At 29.7% G+C, this 24017-nt stretch overlaps 5 protein-coding genes across 12 annotated transcripts; 2 read left to right on the top strand and 3 right to left on the bottom strand.

Moving 5' to 3' along the window:
* Positions 1-60: 60 nt before the first annotated feature.
* On the bottom strand, positions 61-1756 carry LOC122567139 (zinc finger protein 830). The gene is made up of 4 exons (XM_043725389.1): positions 1521-1756; positions 815-1292; positions 573-742; positions 61-499 (listed from the first exon to the last, which is right to left on the bottom strand). The coding sequence occupies exons 1-4, from the start codon at positions 1622-1624 to the stop codon at positions 358-360; spliced, it is 894 nt and encodes a 297-aa protein (XP_043581324.1). The 5' UTR covers positions 1625-1756; the 3' UTR covers positions 61-357.
* On the top strand, positions 1671-6907 carry LOC122567141 (guanosine-3',5'-bis(diphosphate) 3'-pyrophosphohydrolase MESH1). 4 transcript variants are annotated; one of them, XM_043725392.1, is made up of 5 exons: positions 1671-1776; positions 1980-2219; positions 2326-2657; positions 2718-2908; positions 3704-3840. In XM_043725392.1, exons 2-4 carry the CDS (start codon positions 2021-2023, stop codon positions 2847-2849), a joined length of 663 nt encoding a protein of 220 aa, XP_043581327.1. In that variant the 5' UTR covers positions 1671-1776; positions 1980-2020; the 3' UTR covers positions 2850-2908; positions 3704-3840. The 4 variants fall into 4 exon arrangements, with proteins under 4 accessions (XP_043581327.1, XP_043581328.1, XP_043581326.1 ...); XM_043725393.1 differs by lacking the exons at positions 1671-1776; positions 3704-3840 and adding an exon at positions 6814-6907 and having other exon boundaries at positions 1785-2219; XM_043725391.1 differs by lacking the exon at positions 1671-1776 and having other exon boundaries at positions 1785-2219; positions 3742-3875.
* On the bottom strand, positions 2971-6318 carry LOC122567137 (probable phosphoserine aminotransferase). Of its 3 annotated transcripts, none has more exons than XM_043725384.1 (9): positions 5871-6318; positions 5423-5809; positions 4706-4836; positions 4441-4553; positions 4149-4310; positions 3979-4073; positions 3714-3883; positions 3370-3630; positions 2971-3234 (listed from the first exon to the last, which is right to left on the bottom strand). In XM_043725384.1, the coding sequence occupies exons 2-9, from the start codon at positions 5486-5488 to the stop codon at positions 3126-3128; spliced, it is 1107 nt and encodes a 368-aa protein (XP_043581319.1). In that variant the 5' UTR covers positions 5489-5809; positions 5871-6318; the 3' UTR covers positions 2971-3125. The 3 variants fall into 3 exon arrangements, with proteins under 3 accessions (XP_043581319.1, XP_043581320.1, XP_043581318.1); XM_043725385.1 differs by having other exon boundaries at positions 5423-5806; XM_043725383.1 differs by having other exon boundaries at positions 5423-6318.
* On the top strand, positions 6386-22023 carry LOC122567135 (DNA-dependent protein kinase catalytic subunit-like). 3 transcript variants are annotated; one of them, XM_043725380.1, is made up of 17 exons: positions 6814-7052; positions 7198-7379; positions 7443-7605; positions 7688-7803; positions 7865-8257; positions 8335-8516; positions 8587-8840; positions 8920-11219; positions 11284-11628; positions 11703-11855; positions 11947-15960; positions 16053-18389; positions 18462-18891; positions 18979-19158; positions 19246-19448; positions 19511-19593; positions 20405-20638. In XM_043725380.1, the coding sequence occupies exons 1-16, from the start codon at positions 6926-6928 to the stop codon at positions 19586-19588; spliced, it is 11457 nt and encodes a 3818-aa protein (XP_043581315.1). In that variant the 5' UTR covers positions 6814-6925; the 3' UTR covers positions 19589-19593; positions 20405-20638. The 3 variants fall into 3 exon arrangements, with proteins under 3 accessions (XP_043581313.1, XP_043581315.1, XP_043581314.1); XM_043725378.1 differs by having other exon boundaries at positions 6386-7052; positions 18462-19158; XM_043725379.1 differs by lacking the exon at positions 20405-20638 and adding an exon at positions 21886-22023 and having other exon boundaries at positions 18462-19158.
* LOC122567136 (cell division cycle 5-like protein) lies at positions 20320-23852 on the bottom strand. Its single transcript, XM_043725382.1, has 11 exons — positions 23665-23852; positions 23319-23584; positions 23106-23236; positions 22534-23036; positions 22287-22461; positions 21781-22215; positions 21575-21693; positions 21122-21286; positions 20947-21054; positions 20699-20872; positions 20320-20611 (listed from the first exon to the last, which is right to left on the bottom strand). The coding sequence occupies exons 1-11, from the start codon at positions 23707-23709 to the stop codon at positions 20390-20392; spliced, it is 2343 nt and encodes a 780-aa protein (XP_043581317.1). The 5' UTR covers positions 23710-23852; the 3' UTR covers positions 20320-20389.
* Between the last annotated feature and the right edge of the window lie 165 nt (positions 23853-24017).

The following is a 24017-nucleotide window of genomic DNA, read 5'->3' as shown; positions in this document are numbered from 1 at the left end:
CCTTTATATTATACATTTCATATTATAGCTTGTAACGGATAAATTAATAATCTATAACAATTGTATTTGAAACTTAATTATATTCTGACTCTTTGAATTCGTTTTAATAAAATCTTAATACACTGTACAAATTGTAGACTCGTTTTCTTCCTCAAACAGGAGTGACAAACATTTTTCTATTCTTTCTATTCTTTTCTATTTTCTTCTTTTTTTTATACAAACAATGTCCAGAATTTTATATGAAAATTTAATTAATACAACTTTCTGGATATTACTTTCCGTACCTCCAAAAGTACTTTTGAAATTACTCAAATAAATATTTACAAAGTCATAAATACTGTACATTAATTAGAAATTTCATTTATAAGAATTTTTGGCCCTCCAATCGAGGAATTCATCGAAATCGACTTCGTCTTCGCTGGATACATCTTCATCTGTATTTTTTTGTTTTCTGTCAGTAGCCTGCACCTGTTCCTTACGTTTTACAAGATCCATTACCCTAGCAAAATAATACTTCGTTTATTCATTATGATCTGTATCGAGTCAATTAAATTCACTATGATTTAAATTACCTAGACCAATGTCTTATTTGTTCCTCTATTTCATCTAATTGTCTTTCTGTTGTAGCTTCTTCTTGGTCATCTGCAATAATTTGTGCAGACTGTGCCGCTTCCTCTTTAATTTCTTTCTGGAACTTCTCCCATTCCTCTTCTATAGGATTTTTATATTCTACGTTACGCACCTAAAAATCCCCACATAAACTACTCGACTTAACATTATATTACTACAGAAAATTCTTATACAATGATCTTACTTTAGCATCTAAAACTGGATCATCAAAAAATCCTTCTGGAAGAGGTGGTTGATTTGTATCTTTGCTTCTCTCTTTTTCTTTTTCCTCCTCTACATCTACATTTTTCAAATCTTTTTCATGTACAGGTTCTTTATCATTCTCAGATTGTTGTGTTATTATAGGAGTACTTGATGGTATATTGCAATTGACTTGTTTAGGATTATCAAAGAAATCTGATGGTAAACTTGATGGTACTTGTACTGACTGTGTAGAATTTTTTAATATACCCTTTATTTTCTTATTTGTTGATGATTCTTGTAAAGGAGATGTAGGCCTCTTAAACGTTTGAACTTTTGTAGGATTCGTTTCTAGTTTTGTTTTCTTTGCTAATATGATATTTTCCTTATGAGTCTTTGAGTTTAAATGTACTGGCCAAACTGCCTCGCTGCGTACAACGGTTTTGCATAAAATACACATAAGTTGTCCTGCATCTGTATATGTGTTTACCATGGTTAAGGATTCTTCAAAAATATTTTAGTCAATAAAATGTTATTTTTTGGAATGATAATTTTATGCGAAATATGCTTAACTTTTATTACTCTTAAATATATAGAATATTAACGAAATTTTGTTATTATAAAACAAAAATTAAAACAATATAATGCAAAACGAATTATATAGAAAAAACTTTATATTAAAATATATAAAACCGCAATAAAAAGGATATTTTGCCAGCGGCGATTCAATTTTTTTAACAGCTCCTATTTTCTTTTTGTGTTCACTCATAGCTTTACGTAAGTCATCTTGTGTTAATTTCCTTTTGAGTGACATTTTCAGAAATAAATTACGCTCTTAAGTAACAAACACAAGTCACAATGTTTAGGTTATGTTTTGTACGCTTCTTGTTAGGTATCTGTAGCTCCTCTATTGTCAAGTTTTAAAATTATCTAACATTAATTGATGCAATCAAAATAATTTCTAAAGTACGTTTAGTAAAGAGAATTATTTTTATATATTTATAATCTTTTCTCGTTGTAGTTATTTTATAATAACTGTTGTATGTTTTATAATTTTTATAATTCTTAAAAAATTATTTATTCGGAAAAATTTGTTCATAACATTAAGCTTTCTCTCTGTCGCTATAATATCCAATATTATCAATAATTCTTTTAAATTTAATTATAAGACACGAGGTGGAAAATTGTGGCATAACGCAACAGTTTAAACATGGAGAATGATATTTCTGTACCATGTGTCAATCACGATCCATTGACTGTAGTCGGATCTTGCAAATTATGTTCCAGAGAATTGACTAATGCAGAATTGTTATCAATAGTAATCAAATGTGCCAATTTTGCAGCAATAAAACACAAGGATCAGAGGAGAAAGGATGAAAACGAAACACCATATATAAATCACCCAATAGGTTTGTAAATTTTTAAAAACAAGTTTGTTTTATAAAACAAATATCAAACAAAACAAGTATATAATCATAATTTTAAATTATAACATGCTGTGAAAATATTTTTTAGGAGTAGCAAATATTTTGGTACAAGAAGGCAATATTCATGATCCTGTTGTAATTATAGCAGCTCTTTTACATGATACTGTAGAAGATACTGATACTACATTTGAAGAGATAGAAACTCAATTTGGTACAGAGGTTTGTAACATTGTTAAGGAACTAACCGATGATAAAAGCTTACCAAAAGCAGAACGTAAAAGATTACAAATAGAGAATGCCCCTAAATGCAGTCACAAAGCTAAATTGATAAAGCTAGCAGATAAATTGTATAATTTAAGAGATCTTCAAAAAGCTATACCAGTTGGTTGGTCAGAAGATAGAGTAAAAGAATACTTTAAGGTAATGAAAGACTCATTTAAGGTAAATATTAATCAATTCTGTAAAAAATATTAATTACAGTGGGCCAAAGCTGTGGTTGATGGATGTCGTAGAACTAATTTTAATCTAGAAAGAGAGCTAGATCTAATATTTGCAAAGAAGGTATCCCAAGATAGAGAAAGTTGCACATGTAAAAGGCCATTGATATCATAATGTTAATGTTTTATTAAAACAATAATTTTGAAATTGAACATTGCAAAATGTAGAAAAAGGTAAAAATATATTTGAAGCATTAAATATTACATAATATTACGTGATATTTAGAAAGACAATGAAAGCTTTTATATTAGATATATTTTTTACTGACATACAAATTTTATAAGATATACGAAAGGTTGACAGATCTTGTAATGCTATTCTATATATCTTATACATACATACAAGTTATTCTTAACCAAATAATGTTTCCAGTAAATATATTTTAATTTCCTAATTTTTATTATATTTTTCATAGAACCACATCATATATTTTGCTAATACTTCTACTTCCTCTACAGTAACAGCATTATATATAGACGCTCGAATTCCACCTACTAATCTGTAATTAAATATTATTAGGCTTAATTTAAAAGATAATAAAACAACAATATGTGTGTGTGTGTAAAACATAGTTCGTATAATTTTTAACGTATATATATTATGTATACAAGTTTTATTTTCTAGTTGTACCAACCTGTGACCTTTCAATTGAAGCATTCCGCGTGTACTCGCACCGGATAGAAACTCTTTTTCTAATTGTTCATTGTTTTTGCCTATCCTAAATGGCACATTCATTCTACTCCTTACGTCGGATTTAACTGGACATGAATAGAAACCATTTGATTTGTTGATCACGTCGTATATCTTTTGACTCTTAGCAATTGCCAGTTTCTCCATCCCCTCAACACCACCGTGTTCTTTGATCCATTTGAAAACTAGCCCAACTACATATATTCTAAAAATCAATATAAATTGGCAATAAAAATTTAATATATTTTCTTATTTATTTACAAAATTCATTATTATAGAAATACTTACTGAAATACCGGTGGTGTATTATGTATAGAGTTATCAGCTGCCATAACAGTGAAATCGAACATTATTGGACAGAACTTCGAAGCATGACCGAGAACATCATCTCTCACTATCACGAGAGTCACACCAGCCGGACCGATGTTTTTCTGTGCGCCAGCAAATATTACAGCAAACTGAAAGATATATTATAATAATTAATTAATCGGTATTATGATAATTGATATACTCATTGTTATACTCAATATTTATCAGGATAAATATTACGTACTTTCGAAACGTCGAAAGGTCTTGTAAGTATATTCGATGACATATCAACGACCAGTGGTACTCCGTTCGTTTCAGGGATATAATTAAACTCGATTCCTTAAATAATGAGATATTTTCTGATTATTCACATTGAGGCTATTATCTTGATTTTTTGTATTATTATTTAGTTACCGTGAATTGTTTCATTTGCACAATAGTAAACATAAGACGCATTGGGATCCAGGTTCCAAGTAGATGGGTCAGGAACTTCCGTGTATTTCGTAGTTTGTGGCAAGACCAAATTCACTTTGCCATACTTGGCCGCTTCTTTAGCCGCTTTGGCCGACCATGTGCCTCGAAAATTGAATTTACGTTAAAATACAAGAAACTATCTACCTTTATTTTTAGATAATGATTATTATATCCATTGTTGGTATTGGTAGGTTGTATATTTTATAGCGCAGAACAACGCTTAAAAATTTACCAGTTACTAAGTAGTCTGCGGTATCAGTTGCCATCATATTTAAAGGAACAGCGGCAAATATACCTGTACCACCCCCTTGCATAAACAGAATTTTATAATTGTCGGGTACGTGCCTGTAAAATTTAAACCATTCGTTATTTCGTTTAGAAACATGTATCAACGCTAGAAGTTACTCATAGATGCTTTTTAATATTACTCGAGACTGATTAACGAGAGCTATTGTTCAGAAGAAAATTATATTTCTTATATTTTCATAACAACTTACAGTATTTCTCGCAACGTTGCTTGTGCATTTTCAATAACGCTTTTGAACTCAGCTGATCTATGACTCAATTCCAAAATACTGATTTGAGTATTACCATAGGCGAGCAATTCTTGTTGTACTTGTTTTAATACCTGCAAAAGAAACATACCATTACACAGTGTAATTTATTCGTGATAAAGAGAGACAAGAATATAAACGAAACAATTAATCTTGAGAGGAAAAAATACCTTATATTGACATGTATAGATTAATTTAATATTTATTATCATTAATATTGACGATATTAAACGTGCGTGATAACTGAAGAAATAAATTTGATTAATTCTAATCCAACGAATTAATAAGTCGTATAATATATATAATAAAAGTATTACCAAATTGCTTGTAATATCTTACATGAATGAGTACATGCAAATAATCCTAATTGAAAAAGGCATTTCAAAAGCAGTTTGACAAGGAATATTAAGTGAATGATATTGAAGATTATAATATTTATGTAAACGTTAATTAATACATACGAGCCTATAGAAATAAAAGAAAAAATAGAAATATCTTCATCTTTCGTAAATCATATTTCTATTTCTATAACTCATTTCTTCCTATTGTCTATGAACTAATATTTACATAATGTCTTTGTTTCAAAAAATGAAAAAAAAGTAAAATTAGAAGATTAAAAATAATAGGCTCGATTAAAATGTGTAATAATTTCAGCATTACCTGTTCCGGAAGTTTGCCTGGTCCGGCACCAAAATTAATCACTTTGTTCTCTGAAATATTACTCATTGCGAGATCTACTGTCTTACTCGGAGGCTGATGTGAAAATACTGAACTGGACTTGATACAGAAAGTAGTTTCAACTCTCCGTGCCTCGTTATCTAAACTCTGGTAGATTTATCTACTAAATTATCGCTATTTATGTTGTATAGTCACTCTCTACACAATCTACTTTGCGATGATATACATCAAAAATTACTCATTTCTAAACACTCTGAACAATCATAGATCGTTATAAATCGGAGCCTTTTCTTTTTCGTTGCATCACTTCCTTGTACTTTCTCTTTACACTTTTTTGTTTTCTTTGTAACCACTTTATGCGACTGACTGCTGTGAATTTTTAAAATTTATTCAGGTAAAGATAAAATCAATAAATCGTATCAATACTGACCATTGTATGCACACATTTGATATGTTGTTTTATTTTGCTTTGTGCGTTGCATGAAGACTTGTTCAACGGGTCTTTATGAGCAAGGAATGTGGATTTAGGCCTTAATGATTTGTTGTTTTATAATGATATGATTATTGAAATTATATGATTATTAAAATTCGTTTTGTCAAACGAAGTTGCGGAAATGTATTAAAACTAATGTTAAAGGATTGATCACTATTTTTCAATAATTGTATCCTGAAGAGATAGTAATGATTTAAACAATTTTTGTCCTTCCTTGAATCTGTATATGTATCTTTATCATGTAAAAATATTATATTAGTACAAAATAGAGTAGAACTAATATAACGATTACACTTCCATAAATAAAACATTATAATATATTTTGTGCTCTTTAAAGATTATATTTCTCTGATAAATCTACTAATGCCCCCAGCAATGTTTTATCTACCGATTACGAAACTGACCTATATGACTAACACGTGATTAGATTCAGATTTTGTGGTTATTAGTGCAAAATATTAATATGGTCACTTAACGGAATTTCTTTTATTTCAATTTTATTACAAATATTTCTCACAATATATAATTCATAATATATATAAAAATGAAATAGATAATCCCAAAGGTTTTAATTTTGATCATAGATCATAAATGATAAAGTTCCTGGGATAAACATATATATATATGTATATGTACTTAATTTCGTACACTACTTGTACAATGCGATACATGTGATAATAAAGCGTTTCTTCGCATCATTTTAATTATTTAATAAAATATTTAAAATAATTCAATTACAAAATGGTCTTTGTTATAATAATTAATTGTAATATATTATTAATACGTAGTTAGCCGGCTACATACTTCTACGTCATATTATCTACATTGTATACTTTTCTGTAATATTTAGTCGGAATACAATATCATCTTATTTTTACAGGTAGACTGAAAGCAATACACGATATACGAAGTAGACATGTAAAAAGATTTTATATTATGTCAATCAAAATTCAATCGCTAAATTATACTTGATTTATACAAGTTGCTAGAACATGGAATCATTTAAAACGTTTATGGATATTTTTGAAAGAGCTGTTAAAGAAAGAAACAGCACAAATTTAACGGAAATTTTGAAAGATAGTAAGAAATACTTTCAAAATATAGCGAAAGATGATAGTGGTATGTAATAAATCTTATTATATATCATAAAGCATAGATCTTATTTTTTAATACTACAGTAAAATATTGTATTTATTTTGTAGGAGAAATATATGTAACTGTATTTTAAATACTAACATTTAACATTTGTAATTTTTGTCTCCAGAATTGATGCTATCTATATTATTTGATAAAAAGAAAGGTTTACTTTCTTTTCTTAATAATGAACTTGGAAAGTACAAACCTGAGAAAGGTTTTGATACGGCAGTTAAAGAAGCGTTTCATCTTCTTGAATTTATCATAGAACAGTTCTGTGATATATTTATACCATATATAGTTGGAACAAAGGTATAATATGAATGTTATTTCATGGATATTTACAGAGCACATTAAAGCTATGTTTGTTTGTAGAATGTATGTCAACAGGCACTTAAAACACGTTGTTCAGCACTTATTCAAAATGCTGCTTGCAGTACATTTAATATGTTGATAGCAAGTTTTGAAGAATATGAAATTGAATTAGATAAAACCGTAAAAGAATTTATATCCTTATTTCGTTTTGTTAACATTAAAGGTAGAATTAGAATATATAAACAAACTTATTTTACATGTAAGTAATTTAAAATTATAAAGACAATAATTTTAACTTTTTACAGAAAGAAGCTTATTATTTTCTGTACTTGGAACAATCGCAAAACATTGTCCAGAAGTTTCAGAGGCACAAGAATATCATATAATTTTCCAGCAGTTAAGGAATGATTTCATCAAGCAGGTATATTTTATTGTTTAATATCTTTGAAAAAAAATTTTCATTCTTGCATTAAAAATTTTAGTATAATCCACAAACTATGTCCCATTCACTTGATATATTTCAAGTATATTTGGATGCTCTTTCAAATATATTGACAAGGCTTACAGAAAAGATAGAAGAAAAGTATTATAAGGAACTATACACATGGGTCAAAGAATTAAGCAATCCACAAAAATACTCAGTTAAAAAAGTTTCAATGAGATCTGCAATTAATTTGTTGTCCAGACATATAGTTTTGTTTGGTGATCTTGTTTATTGTGATTACAAATACTGGTATGATTTATTGACAAATGTGGCCCAAGATAAAAATGTAAAATGCAGTCAATGTGGACAATATGCTTTAAGAAAATTTTACAAAGTAATTGGACACATCTTAAAACACAAATCATCTGAGGGTGATAAAGCAATATTCCTGGTAGCTATCTATTTTGTAGAATAGTTTATATAGAATTTGACAATATCTATAATATTTTAATATTTATTATGTTCTAGTATTTTAAAAATCTTTTTGAGGAACAGTTAAAGAGCAGTCATCATGTAAATTCAAATATGCTATGTTATATTATATATGGATTTAGTCAAATAGCTGCACCATGTAAGATATATCTTACTAACAATGATGTGAAAAATATGTTTTCTTTGATAGCTAATTGTGCTATGCCACTCTGTTCAAGGTATCAATTATATATTTGCTTCTTTCAAATATTTCGTAATATAAATTTATTAATGCCTTTAATTTTGCAGGGATGATATAGAAAAAATACACTTGGAAAGTATTTGCAATTATCAAGAAGCTCTTTCAGAAATAATATTACATACATCCGATCTTTCAATTGATCAAATTAATATAATCACAAAGCTTAGTATTCTTTTAATTAAGAGATTTCCTGAATTCCCTGTATCTAACCAGAATTTTGCTGTATCCTTATTGATAAATACGATCATTAATATTATGACAATTAATAGAAATCTGTTAGATGAATTTTTATATAATTTAAGTAAGTATATATTTGATAAATATTCATAAATGAAATTTAATATTTTAGTATTTTTTACATAATGTGTTTAAATATTTAGTTTATAATGGAGTAGTGTGGACCTGTTCGCATACTTTATTTGTTGATGCTGAATTACAACGAGGATTGAATAATCTGCCAGAACGACCACTGTGCTATAAAGATTATTTGCCTTTGTGGCTACAACTTTTAGATCAAAACAAATATAGCAAAGATTTCAAATATAGCGGAGAAACTGTACAATATGTAATTGATTCAACTATGTATGTGGGGACCGCATTATTCGACAAATTAAATCTGAGCACAAAAACGAAAGAAGATAATATATTTTCAGATGCAGCCTTTTCTCAAATTGCTGAAAATGAAGCAGATTTTCGAACGTTCGTTAATATCGTAGATTTATACGTCGATATAATTAACAGCTTAGACACCTCTTTATTCATAAATACAATACACAAATTGTTATTAAAAGTTATTAGTAAATCTCACAAAAATCATTTAGTGTCGGGTTTTTATAAATTAGTACACGCAATATCTAAACATATTTGTGACTTAAATAACGATGAGATTGAAACAGAAACATTAGAAATGTTAAATAAGTATATAATGAACGTATTGAATTTGATTCCTACATTTTCCAATGAATTGTTAACTACATGCGTGCACTTAATTTTAGATGTACCAATGTTATATGTAGAAAAAATACTGAACAGTACAATTCCAACATTTAAAATTGCCTTTACAGTTGGTATAAGTGACTTTGAATTAGCTTGTAAAGCTTTAAACACATTAGAAAAATGGACAAATCATTTTGATAATCAAATCACAGCTATGTTTTTACAAGAAATAGTACCATTTTTGGAACCATATTTACATAGTGGTGAAAGTTCTGTAGAATTTCTACAAGATATCATAAAAACCGAGCGAAAAGTTATTAAACGAATAATATTAAGAGACGATGAGAACACTTTAGAAAGATTTCAGATGAAAGTTTTGTTGTTTATCGCTTCGCTTGATACTAATATAATAATGAATTTCATATATAAAAAATCTATGAACACAGGAGCTACTTGGGACAAGAAAGACTTACTCAAATACTCATTGACCTTTTCTGATACACAAGTGGATATCCATTTTGATAAAATTTTGCCCAGAATAATATTATTGGCTCAAAATTCTGGAGATAGACGGACGAAGGTAATTGCCTGTGAAGTACTTCATTCGATAGTAATGTACGTTCTTGGCAAAACATCACAATACTTAGTATCTAATCCAGATCGATTCGTTTCTCTCTACACAATGTTATGTCCAGCCTTACTAAATTTGGGCTGCGATTACGAAGAAGCAGCGAGACAAATTTTTTATCCTTTAATGCTACAGCTAACTCACTGGTTAAGCTCAAAATTTATGCTCGAATCTCTACCTACTATATATTTTCTCGATTTGCTGTTTAAAGGTCTATGTGATGAAGCCAATTCGTCTCTTAGAGAATTTTCTGGGATATGCTTGGCCGAATTTATTAAATGGTCCATAAAACAGTCTGATAATGCTGCAATAAGTCAGTCGAATATTTATAAAATCATAAATAAAATGACGAATTTTGCTCTGCATCCTTCTACCTCTAAACGAATAGCAGGCGCAACGGCTTTTAATCATATTTATAGCATTCTACGTGAAGATGAGAAAATTGTATCTATATATTGGTTGGAAATTTTATACAGTTTCATTAAAAGCTTGGATGGTTGTAGTGACCCATCAATCATTAATGCTCTTAATCATGTTGAGAGAGTTCTAATAGCAAAGAAAAATCTGTTAAACGCAGAACATCATAATCGTAGGAAACCTTATGAATTTGAAGGTTCAACTTTAATCGATGCTGTAAAGTGGTTGCTCACACAATGTGGTTGTTTAGATCAACATTGTCGGATGAAATGTATGGAACTAGTTGTAAAACTTTCTGAACATGTAGCAGGTTGTGACTCTGCTAAAACAATAATAAATAATTATATCGATACATACGGAATTGAAACGTTTAATCGTATAATTTTAAGTGAATTGCCAAAAATAGAAAATCTACCTGTTAATGGCATACTGCCTTTTTTAAGGAGTTTGGATTGTTACATTTGGTTAATAAAAGGCGATTTATTGAATATACAATGTTTATTTGATAATTCAAATTCGCAAAAAGATGAAATTTTCGATTGTGCTAGGAATTTTATTCATGTGATAAATAAAATTAAAATAGAGAATAAGGAAGATAATTTAATAATATTATCGAAAGAGGTTGAAGATCTACAAACATTGCAATGTAAAACAATATTGAATATATTCTATTTTACACAAATTTTATTGAATTTTGATGTAAGTAAATTATTTTCTAAAAAATTTTATATTAAGATTTTAATTTTTCATTTTTCAATTTCAGGGCAATTTTATTCCAGATTTCTTCTTCAATGAAGATTTTTTTGAGTTAATTGCAAAATGTATAATGTGCCCACAAGTAATAGGTTTTGATTTAAAAAATCTTGAAATTACAGAAGAACTTTCCGTAATTATGGGAAACTTGTTACAGTCTATTATGCGTAAAAATAATATTTCTTTGTTACACCTACTTAAATGTGAATTATTGATATACGTGGAGAAACATATATACGATTTTGTTATATTAGATAACATTATTTATGGTAAAAAGAATTTTACTGAACTTAAACAATATGTTCGGGGTTTAAGCTTTTTGGATCGTCATAACATCCTTAATCAATTAGATAAGGTATATAATACATATACGTAATATTGCTTTTTCAGTACGTTATATTATTTATAATTATTAATATTGTTTTATAGATGAAAGAGTTGATCAATCGACAGGATACAGTTACACGTATTTTCAAGGCGTTAGTAAGAGAATCATTAGGAGAACTTATTTATGTAACTATAAAACCATCAGGAAAAGATTATCTAGAAATTTTAATGGAATTTTCACTTATCCATTACGAGGTATATTATCCAAATATACAAATAGAAAGTATCACACATTGAAAATCTTTTATCATCATATTGAAAATATTTTATAAAATTATATTTGCAGTTTTCAATGACAAGGATGTTAATTGAATTCATTGAAAATGATACAATGCTTGGAACAGGTGATAAAAAAATTAAACATGGTGTATATTTTTTCACTACATTTAAATGCGAGATATTTAGATACATATTAAAGGATATAGAAAAATCTATTGAAATATTTAATGATTTATTGCAACGAGATCCGTCTACTCTTCTAATGATAATGGAGCAATTATTTCTGTTTGTACAACGGTATAAAAAGGAGTTCCATGATTGTGTAGAAGTATTAGTGGATACAGTTATTAAAAAATTCATAATATTTGAAAGTGTAATAAATAATTTAGAAGATAGAAGACAAAAATTAATAAATATTCTTGGTATTGCAGTCCATTTAAAGCACAAACCAATAGAAGTATCGTCTTTAAGTAAAGATTTTTATATGTGGATTCTTAATCAGCTAATGGACAATTTAGATATAGAATATAAGATATATATCCTTCATAATTTTCTGGTTTGTCTAACTGATATGACTGATACAAAACCAGAAGTACTTGTTATTTTACGTAATTTGAAGAATAATAGACTCGATGTGTGTCCAAATGATTTTTCTCAGAAGAATGTGAAAGCTTTAAAAATTACTAACTGTTTCCACAAATTAGTAATGTTATTACCAGTCACTAAATCGGTGATAGTATTTGAAACCATTATTTTATTTGCAACTGGTATTGCTAAATACCTGTGTAATGAAACAACTAATGAATATTTACAAAAGTACTTTGATTCTATTACCACTGATTATGCTATGAAATCTTTGCAAGCAGCATACAAATTATTTATGAACTTAACTAATGAAAGGTTTGATGTGTTACAAAGATTTCTTTTACCATCATTTGAATTTTGCAAAACTACTGAAATAAATCAATTCTTTGAAATAAATATTAAAGAAATATATACAGTTATTTGCCAAACCTTGGTTGGAGGTACTTCAGACATAAAACAACTTATGGTATCAAAAATAGGATGTTATGATCTTGTTGCAATTATGTTTGCAAAATTACAAATCTGGGACATAGATAATGCTGAGAGTGTGATTACTCGAAATGCTATTGATAATGTGGTTACTGGAAAAGAACTTTTACATGGTTTATACAGTAATGCGTTAAATGTACGTATGTTAAGGACACATGAGCCTGAGCTTAAAGAAACAACAAGATTGTTGCATTGTTCTGCATATAATTGTTCAATAGCCATTGTATCTAATATAAAAAAGGATGAAGACGCTTATGCAAGTATTTTTATTGAGAACAGGAAAAAAGAGCAATTGATTTGGGAGAATATTGTAGATTGCCAGAAGCAATATAATTTTCAACAGACAGTTGCTGAAAATCCAAAGTATCGTAAAAGATTAGTTAATATAAGAAAGAAAATAAAACAAAGACAAGCATCTAGTCATTACTCATATATATATAGTTATGATTTATCTTCCTGTAGTTTAACTGAAGATATAAATGCTTACGATTTTAATGAAACAATAGTACGAAATAAACATGATAGTACTGATAAAGAGGAAAGCATGAGTTTAACATTTGAAAATGATGAACTAAATAATCATGAATGTATGGCTTCTATTTGTGGAGTTCTGAGTCATATGATAGAAGAAGAGATATCTGTACCACCTACTGATGACACTATCACAGTGCCAAAGTGGTTAAAATGTTTTCTTAGTTCTATTACAACAACAAATTATAATAATGTGAGATTGTTTATGTTAAAAGTTATCTTGAATATGCAAACTGTGTTTCAGCCTTATGCAAAATTTTTCTTTCAACCAATAATGCATGCAACATATTCATATTTGAAGAGAAACCAATTAAATTATATTATTGTTGATGTTATAGAAATGTTAATTGATTGGCAAACTTCTCTTCAAAGATTAAACGAATCTACATTTGATCAAAATAAAGATGCAATTCAACAGCTATGGGAGACATTGATCCAAAAGGTAATAGTAACGAAAACCGAGAAAATTTCTAAATCTATTTATAATTACAACATGAACATGGTAAAAACTGTACTCGAAGTATGGCATCCTTATTTGAAGCTACCTAAAAATTTAAGCGATAAGATGAGTACTGCACCCGGAGCTACAGTATATTTAATATTAATCTGTTTCATTAATGGCATGGGACTAGACATTATTCAAAGAAATGATATCTTAGAATTTCTGGAAAGATCTTTAAAGAAATGGCAGGATGATGAAGAAACAATTTTACAATGTTGTGAATGCTATGGTTTAATCTTGAAATCTCTGAACGATGATAATACATTAGCAAACAAAAGGTGCGCTATAATTGATACAATTCGAAGTATATTGAGACAGATGCAAACGAAATGCGAGAACAGACAGATGAAATGCATTCGTGCATTATGTAAAAATTACCCGATTGCGGCAATGGATTATTTTGATTTTGTTAAAAGAAGTATATTTAGAGTAGATTTTCAAGGCAAGTCAAATGGTTTAGAAATATTTTTATTATGCATACCAAATTTTACTACAGATCAAATAGTGAAGGAGTTAGCTTACATGAAGCTTCATGATTTATTAACAAATAAAATTTTACCCTGTGAGAAAATAACATTAAAAATTATTCATTCTTTAGTTCATGTCCTACCTCCTCCAAATATACTGTCATTTATAACATTAGTACCACCTTATACAAAGCATAAACTTTCTGAATATAGAGAAATCGCTTATGGTATATTTATAAATATTTATAAGAAATACGCAGGAGACAGTTCTGGAAATAATGAGATAAAGGAGTTAATGCAGATCAGCAAAGAAATATTACTTAATGGTATATTGGATCCTACTGAAACATTACAAGAAATGATACTAAACTTTTGGACACAAGATGCAAAATTAACAAATACTTGTAAAGAAAGATTGCTTGAAGCAGTAGATATATATACTCCCAATGCTGGTCAAAATTTCTTGCCATTCATATTTTTACTTATTACAGATCTTATAAAGAAATCAAATAATTATACACAAAAGATATTTGAACCTTTGCATAATTGCAGTTATAGAGACTACAAAATAGCTCTCTTATGGAGAACAAAGAATTTTGGATCAAAGGCTCCGCTTTTTGCTCCATCCTTAGCTAGTCAAATGAATCAAACATTCACTCAAATGAACACTACATTATCATATATGTCCTCTGATTCTACATACACGACATCGCATAATTCACAATTAATGCTTCAAGCAACTCAGGAGCTTGATTTCGAGCCGACTTACGTTAACGATACATCTATTGCAATGTCTATTAATCTAGAAGATAATACATGTGAAGTATCAAAAGTACCGCAACCTGCCTACAATAAAAGGTCGAAACGATTTTTAAGCAGTGCAAGTGATATTTCTGCAGCTATAAGACAGAAAGAGATTAAAAGAAATATACAGCATGCGGAAATGATAAAAGAAGAAGGCGTGCGGCAAAGAAGCAGTGTAAAATTGTATAGAAAGTATAGAATTGGTGATTTTCCAGATATTGAAATATCACATGCTACACTGATCGAACCATTGCAACAGTTAGCAAAGAATGATCAGTTAATTTGTAAAGATTTAATTGTTAATATTGTTTGCTCATTAATTGAAAACTGCAGACAGAGTAGTTTTACAGAAAAACTTGTAGACAATATGGAACATATTATGGAAAATGAACAAAATAGTAATTCCACTATAACTGCAATTTTAGAAATATTATTGAATGCATCTATAACAGGTTGCTCACCAGAAATCATTACGAAGGCCTCGAGGTCGAATAGTTTAAACTTCCTTGGATCACTCGTTTTAGAGGAAAATTTGATTCATGAGACAAATATTTATAGACCACCTAAAAAGAAAATACGAAGGGAACTTGTGAATGACTCATCCTGCAAATGGTTGCTTTTAACAAATCTTTATAAATCTATGAATGATGTTGATACAGTTCTTAGCATTTTTCAAAATCATATTACAAATAAAGATATGCAAGTATGTATATGAATATATTTATCTTGTAGTAAATGATGATAATGAAATTGATTATGATATCCTTTTTTAAATCAGTTCTCTCAAAATTTTAGATCGCATCATTTGCCCAAATATCTAACAAATGGGAAAGAGCAAAGCTAGCATATGAGGAGGCTTATGGAACAGAATCAGAATTAGTGAAGGAGCACTGTCTTCAAGGCTTGTTTGAATGTCTAAGTAATTTATGCAACTGGCATGAAATTGACAGACACATAAAGGACAAGCTTGATAAAAATTTAGACAACATTTGGAATAATCCATGGAAAGATTGGATGTTCCCCTGGGTGTTTGCTGTTCATATCCGTAAACTGATAAATGAAGATAATACTGAGGAATTCCAAAATGACTTCAAAATCATGGAATCTTGGCTGAATGACATGACAAAGATAAAATACATGAAACGATTCTTTGGGGAAGAATGTTCGATATTTTTTTTGCATAATCAACTAGAAGTTGCCCGTGAATTTTTATTGAACTCTTCTGATGAGATAAGGGAACAATGGATCAGACTTCATCCGCTTTCCACACAATTAAGAATTTGTAAGCTGCAGAAATTGCGAATCATCAACGATGTAAATAAATTTATAAAAATTTTGAAATCGGCTGAATCATCGCGTGATTTAAACGAGATATTAAAGTTTTGGGATAACAGTATGCCTTCATCACTAGACGCTATACTCCCATGGGATAAATTAACGTCTTATAGGACTTATTTTATTAATAAATTACTTGATGACAAATTGAAGGAATGGAATGAGAGTTTAATACAGAACGATTCAGACAGTAATCCTGATGAAAACGAAAATTCGATTACGTATAGACTGCGCACTATTACCTTTGATATGAGATTGAAGATGGTCGAGGCAGCGATAAATCAGAAGAACAAATACATAGCAAAAAATTATTTACGACAAGTGGAACAAAGTGTAGAAGCTCCGTCAATCTTTTTCAATGAATTTTTATTATTTTGTGGAAAGTTGAAATACCTGATGGGAGATATTGAAACGGATATGAAAAAAAAGCTATCACACTACTCTTCTTCTTGGAAACATTGTCACGATCTTTTACGACAAAACTCTATTGTTGATACTACGAATGTTAGTAGTCGGAAGCAAATCAGTATGATAGCATCGAAGATCGTAAAGTTTAGTGAAGAAAATGAAACGTTCGCAGAATTGTTAAGAGGAAATACTATAATTTTGAAAGAAATAAACATCGAGAATAATGAGTTATCTGGCATTAGAAATACACTGGAAACTTATAGCTTTAATAATTTGAAAACGTGCTGTGATATGACGACTAAGAATATCAAGGAATGTTATTTCAGTCTTGCGAAGTATTGCTATGACAGATTATCGCATGGTACACATAATATTCAGTTAAGTAAAGAATTTATTCATTCTATATTGAAAGCAATGAGTTATGGATCTCTTGAGGCAGCCCACTATTTTCCCTGTTTGTTAAAACCTGAATATTTCAACGATCAAGAAACAAAGGATATTTTTATGAAAGAGATTGAAAGTATTCAAATTTGGCTGTTTCTCTCTTGGCAAGCCCAACTATTTTCCCATTTAGGAACGTCAATTGCTCCTTTAATTATACCTGTTCTTAAACGGATTGTTAAGACTTATCCTAATGCAGTTATTTACACATTTCGTTTGACAATGGAGACAAACCCTGCTCTCTTAAATGAAACTAGTACTTATGAAATTCGACAAATCCTTTACAATAGACCAGAAATCGATCGATTCTTGACAGCGCTGCATTATGTAGTCAAACCAGAATTATATTTACGACACTATTTAATTGAATTTAGAAAAAATTTATCTCTGGGAACAGCTACGGCTATAAATATATTTCTAAAGAAAGTATATCCAAATTTACGAGAAAACAAACATGACCCAAAACCAGGGAACATCTTCAATAAAATTGCATCCTATAAAAATATGATAAAGGAGTTAGAAAATAAAAAAACTGAAGAAATTAAATTATGGGTGGACAGGATAATCGAAAGAATTAAAATATCACTTATTAAGCAAGATAGAAGTAATAATAAAAATAGATTGCAAGATTACAGTCCATGGTTGTGCAACTTTCCTGAAAGAGATGTAGAGATACCTGGTCAGTATACAGGCAATAGAAAACCTATGCCTCAGTATCATGCAAAAATTTTGAAGTTTGACTCAACTATAAGAGTTATGTGGTCAATGCGCAAACCTATTCGGATTACTATGATTGGTAATGATGCAAAGGATTATCATTTTCTGACAAAATTTGGAGAAGATCTACGACAAGATCAAAGATTACAGCAGTTGTTTACCATTATGAACAAGACATTACAAATTGATGCAGCTTGTAGACAAAGACAATTATCTATTGATACCTATCAGGTGAGTACTTTTCTAAATAATTCATAAAATATTAAAGAATATTAAAAAAGGGAAATATCTTTTTAAATGCAGGTGATTCCCTTGTCTAAAACAGTGGGTCTTATACAATGGGTAGATAACACAAGATCTTTGCAAGAGTTAATAAATTTCACATTGTCAAAGCAGGAGATAGAACGATACGATTCTATAAGTAAACTCTATCAAGAATGGATTCAAAACGTTGCTCCTTCTAAACAGCTACATGAAAAATACAAGGAAGCAACAGTAAAGTACAACGCCTCAGAAGTGACCAGTAAAATGAACGAATTTATTGGTAAAACCGAATGGAACAGTTTACGCAAAACATTGACAGTATTATGTCCATCCATAGAAAGTTTTATTACAATGCGTCGAAATTTTATTACTTCGTATGCTACTATGTGTATTGCACATTGGATCTTAGGCATTGGTGATCGGCATTTGGAAAACACCCTTATCGTTATCGATTCAGGGCGTTGTTTAGGTATTGACTTTGGGCTAGCGTTTGATGCTGGCGTTGATCAAAGAATACCAGAATTAATGCCTTTTCGCTTAACACCCCAAATTCTAGGCTTATTGAAGCCTTTCACCGAAAAGGATCTTTTGAAAACGATAATGATACATACATTACAAGCAGTGAGAAACGAACAAGGACCTATTCTGTCTTGTATGGACGTTTTCGTTCATGAACCTTTGAATTGGACTGAACACGTTAACAAAGCATTAAGAGAAAGTGAAGAAGATGTTACAGGTAGTTCTTAATTGTGTATAAGATGAACTATTTTAATTCTTAAATAGAGAATAGCACGTGATTACTTTTATTTTATGCAAATTATAGATGTTAAATGGGTACCAATAAGAAAGATCGAAGCAGTTACGAAGAAGTTGAATGGGATTAAACCATCTTTGATTACACTAGATCAACTAAAAGAGCAACATCATGATAAATATTTCGATAGATATTGCGCTATAGTTACCGGGAATGATGACATCAAACGAACACGAGCAAAACTGAATGGCTTTTTAACTCCTGAGGAGCAGGTAATCCTTTAAAAAATGTTATTGTTGTGATCATTTAGCAATAAGGTTCTCTAAATTTTTAGATCGAATGTTTGCTGGATCAAGCAACCGATTTAAATATTCTGGGTCGTACGCACGTAGGATGGAAACCGTGGCTTTAAAAGAAGTAATTAAATTTATATTTTTATAGTATATATTTATGATATAATTTTGATTATAATGTAGTTTTTTATGAAAATAGTACTTTCTAAACTATTGCTTAAATAAGAAACTAATGAAAATAAGTCAATTTCTTTAAAATGTTTATGTTTGTAAGAATTAGAATTTTGTAATATTTTTAAATATATTTTATACACTTTCCTGCATTTTATAATTTATTATGCGAGTAATTATATTCTTACTTCTCTAAATTAATAATAAATTTTAATTTTTAATGATTGATCGTTTATTAAAAAACTACGATATTTAATACAGTATTATATTGTCTTCACATAATTTTTAACTTTTTGTCGAAAACGTAATTATATTATGCATCAGTATTATTAATTTTTATGTTCGCAATTTTTAAATAAATTGCACTGTAATAGAAGTTGTAAATTGTAAACATCTAAAATTTCTCCATGAAATTATTATAATTGTTGATCAGATAAACTGCTAAATCAGGTAAAAATATAGAATTTACAATTTACTTTCTTCATTTAACAACTATTCTATAATACTAACTTTTGCAGCATACAATAAATTATATTCACATTAAATTATCTCCGCTCTAATGAGCTGAATCGTCAGTTATAATTCGAAATAACATAATGGCATTCCATTATACAAAATTGAGATCCTTAAAAATTTTTGTTTGTTTAAACTTGTTTAGTGAATTTTTATAGAAATTAACTTTTTGTATTTCAAAAAGCGTTTACAATATTTGCGGTATAATATATTACAATAAGTCATCTGGAAAATATTTAACATTGTTGCAGCTGGTCTTGCAGTTGTGCATATCGTCCTTGCAGTACGCGTTCTCGTTCAGTTTGTCTATTAACATCTTCCATAAGTGCATTTACTCGTCTCGGCACGGCTGCTTCTTCCTGTGTTTGTAAAAATTTGAACGTTGAAAGCTCTAAATGTGCTTGTTCTATTTGTTCCCATAGATCATGTAATTGTTTTGTTAATACTTGTGCCCTAGTCTGTAATAAAGAAAATGAGTGTATTAATTAATTATATGTATATATTTTAAAATATATATCTTTCGTACTGAAAATAAGATCACCAACCTGGTATCCACCGGTAAGGACTTTTAATTTTTTTTCCATTCTTGCTGCCCGTTTGGCTTCACCAGTCATATGCATGCGATTCTCTTCTAACTTTCTTTCGCATGCTTCTACTCTATCCTTTTTTGAAGCTAACGTTGCTCGCGTGTATCGTTTTTGTGTTTCCAGATATAATATCTAATAAAATAAAGAAGCAAATAAATATATTTATCAAATCAAAAATGTTTTAAGCATGGAAAATATGTTAGTACCTCTGACAAACATTCTTCCCATACAGTTGTATAAGAATCCGAACTTAGTTCTCCATGCGCCATACCTTCTTTTACTACACCCATTTCATCAGTTAAAAGCTTCTTTGCCTATATGAAATGTTTATTAAAATTAAGCAGCATTATAATTTCACAATAAAGTAAAAAAATATCTTACAGCAGCAAGTTCTTCTTTTTCAAAATTAACGTACGGATGTTGCTCAAGGTAAGCTTGAGCTTGAATTACTGAATTTGAGGAACCTTTACGATTTTGTTGTGCCGGATTTTGTAATGCGTCATACTGTAGCATGGTAATCATTTCTCTTTTAATCAGTTCTTCTGCCTAGAATCATATTCATTAATAGTTGTTATATGATTGTTATATACAGTTAAAAAAAACCACTCAATATTTATGTAATATATATACACTATATTAAATTGAAAGTCTTAGTAAACATAAAAAAAATGTTTATATCTCGGAAACGGTTGAGCTTTCAACCTATATTTACTAAGGTTTTTTTTTACACAGTATAATGTGTTCTATGTATTAATATTGAATAGTTTTTTTTGAATACCATGTACATAATTATTATGTACATCATACATATATTTGACGATTATATGAACATACCCTTTGCAAATCTGTTAATGGAGTATCCATAAATGGCCTCAAAATATTCATATTTACATCAACTGGTCGTGGTAAATCTCGTTGTATAACTTGCGACCTCCTAGATAATTCCTTTTTTCCTTTAAAACAGAATACAATATTAATACATAAATAATTTTTCTAGCAAAGAATATACATTTATACTTCAGCGATAATGTATTATATACTTTGTTCTATTAATTCTTGTTGTTGCCTAGCATCTATATCAGCTTGGTCTTCTACAATTTCCGTCGTGGTTGAAGTAATATCTTCGTTTTTTGTTTCACCTTCAGGAACTACTATTTCATAATCATTACGCGGTGTTGGAAGCGCACTCAATCCAGCACGCAACTGTTCCTTTACTTGCTTTTGAATTAACGGAGTCTCCGACCCGTCCATATTTTCATTTGGATTAATGCTGAGCTTGTCACGAACCGGTGTAGCTGCCAAAACTCCGTTTTGCGTTCGTGTAGATGCTGGTGTGTTAAATGAATTAGCTGGAGTTCCGTCACTACGCTGGGATCGGAATGGCGTAGCCAAAATGGTGTTGGGAGTTGCCACAGCATTCGTGGAAGGTACAACACCAGTAAAATCAGAATTATTTAATGGAGTATTCAATCCACCTGTGTGAAAAATAAAGTAATGAAATTAATATCTTAGATATATGTTTTTTTCCACATACAATTACACCAACCTTTTAATGGAGTATCAACATGAGTAAGAGCCATAACATTTTGAGCTTCTTGAAGTATTCTATCTGCAGCGGCTGGAGTACGTGGAGTTACAGCTGCATTAGTTGGTAAAGAATAATCAGCCAATAAACTATCTGATAGTGTGATACCACTTTCTGTTGCAACTTCACGAGCAACCTATTACAGATAACATAAAGTATAAATTCTTATATATTTTACACAAAATAATAAAATATATTAACTAGATACCTCTGATGCTCTACCAAGCTTAACTACTTGCTGTAATTCTTGGTCAGATATCTGTGGTTCTGGTAAAACAAGTTTACTCCTCTTTTTTATTGGCTCTTCATTATTCAACATTCCCATTGGTATATCGTTTTCTTTACGTTGTTTCAACTTCTGCTTGTCTTTTCTGCGTTCCATTTCTTCCTTTTCTTGTCTCAATTCGCCATCTAAATGTTGCTGTCTCATTTTTGAGAAATCAATGGCAAGCGGATCTACATGCTCATTAGACGTATCATAAAACCCAGGTGCTGGTCGTTTCTCAAACGGAATCTCAGAATTGTAATTAACACCGCGTTTGCGCTTATTCTTTTGTGATACAGTAATACCAGCAGCTCTTAACTCTCTACGTTTTTGTAAAGCAGCAAGCCTACGAGCTTCCTCTAACTGTTTCTCTCTGGCTTTACGTTTTGCCTTTTTACCCTGTGTGTTCGCAAGTCTGGCACGTGCCTCAGACAACATTTCCAATTCTGAAAATCACTAATTTTATTGTTCTTACATATGACAGGAAATAATAGCCTGTAAAATGGAAAGCTTACCATCTTCATCCATGTCCTTAGGGTCAGGCCTAGCTGGTTTTGTTTCAGGGTTTGGATCAATTTCTCCTGGTTTTAATTTACGAGGATCATCTGCAGCATCATCTCCCTCTTCCTTTTTTTGAGCTTGATCCCTAACATGGTATAATAGCAAAGAATGTAAAACTCATTTTCAGAAACATGTCAGTTTAAATTTATAAAATACATTTAACTCACAGCAAATATTCGTAACGTTCTAAGCATTGTGCAGCTGTACGTCCTATAATTGGCGCAATTGTTCTCCATTGGGTAGGCATTAATTTTGCAAGATGAAGAAGCTTTTCGTCTTCTTCTCTACTCCATTCTGTTTTTTTTATGCTTGGGTCTAACCATTCAAACCAACGCGCTTTGCATTGCTTAGCAGACTTTCTATGTAAAAGAGATGCTATTCGACTCCATTGATTTTTGCCATATTTCATTACAGCAGCTTTTAAAATCTCATCCTAAAAATACAAAATATTTACAAAAAAAATCATCTCTGATATAATCAAAATGTAAATACAGGTTAGAAATCAATCCTCACCTCCGTATTCCGCCAAACTCCACCTTTTATCATAATACGCGGCATTTTTTATATATTTTTTAATACCATCCAAAAAGCAATAAAAATTGAAAAATTTTCACTGATTATCCCTATTTATTTGATAATTAATAACAACCTCATTGGAACTATAAATTAGCGACAGTAACATCAAAGAGGAAATTACGATGTCAGCGACACCAGTGGAAAGCGGCGACAAAAATATTAATACAATTTTTTTAAAAGCAGATACAGAATAGAATTCAACATATATATATATATAACATACATATAACATATATATATATATATATATATATATATTATAAAATATTATAATATATAGAACCAGACAG

Source organism: Bombus pyrosoma, linkage group LG4 (genome assembly GCF_014825855.1).
Source record: "Bombus pyrosoma isolate SC7728 linkage group LG4, ASM1482585v1, whole genome shotgun sequence".
NCBI lineage: Eukaryota > Metazoa > Arthropoda > Insecta > Hymenoptera > Apidae > Bombus > Bombus pyrosoma.
The sequence above is the reverse complement of the archived record's forward strand: the minus strand, read 5'-3'. Positions and strand labels throughout refer to the sequence as shown.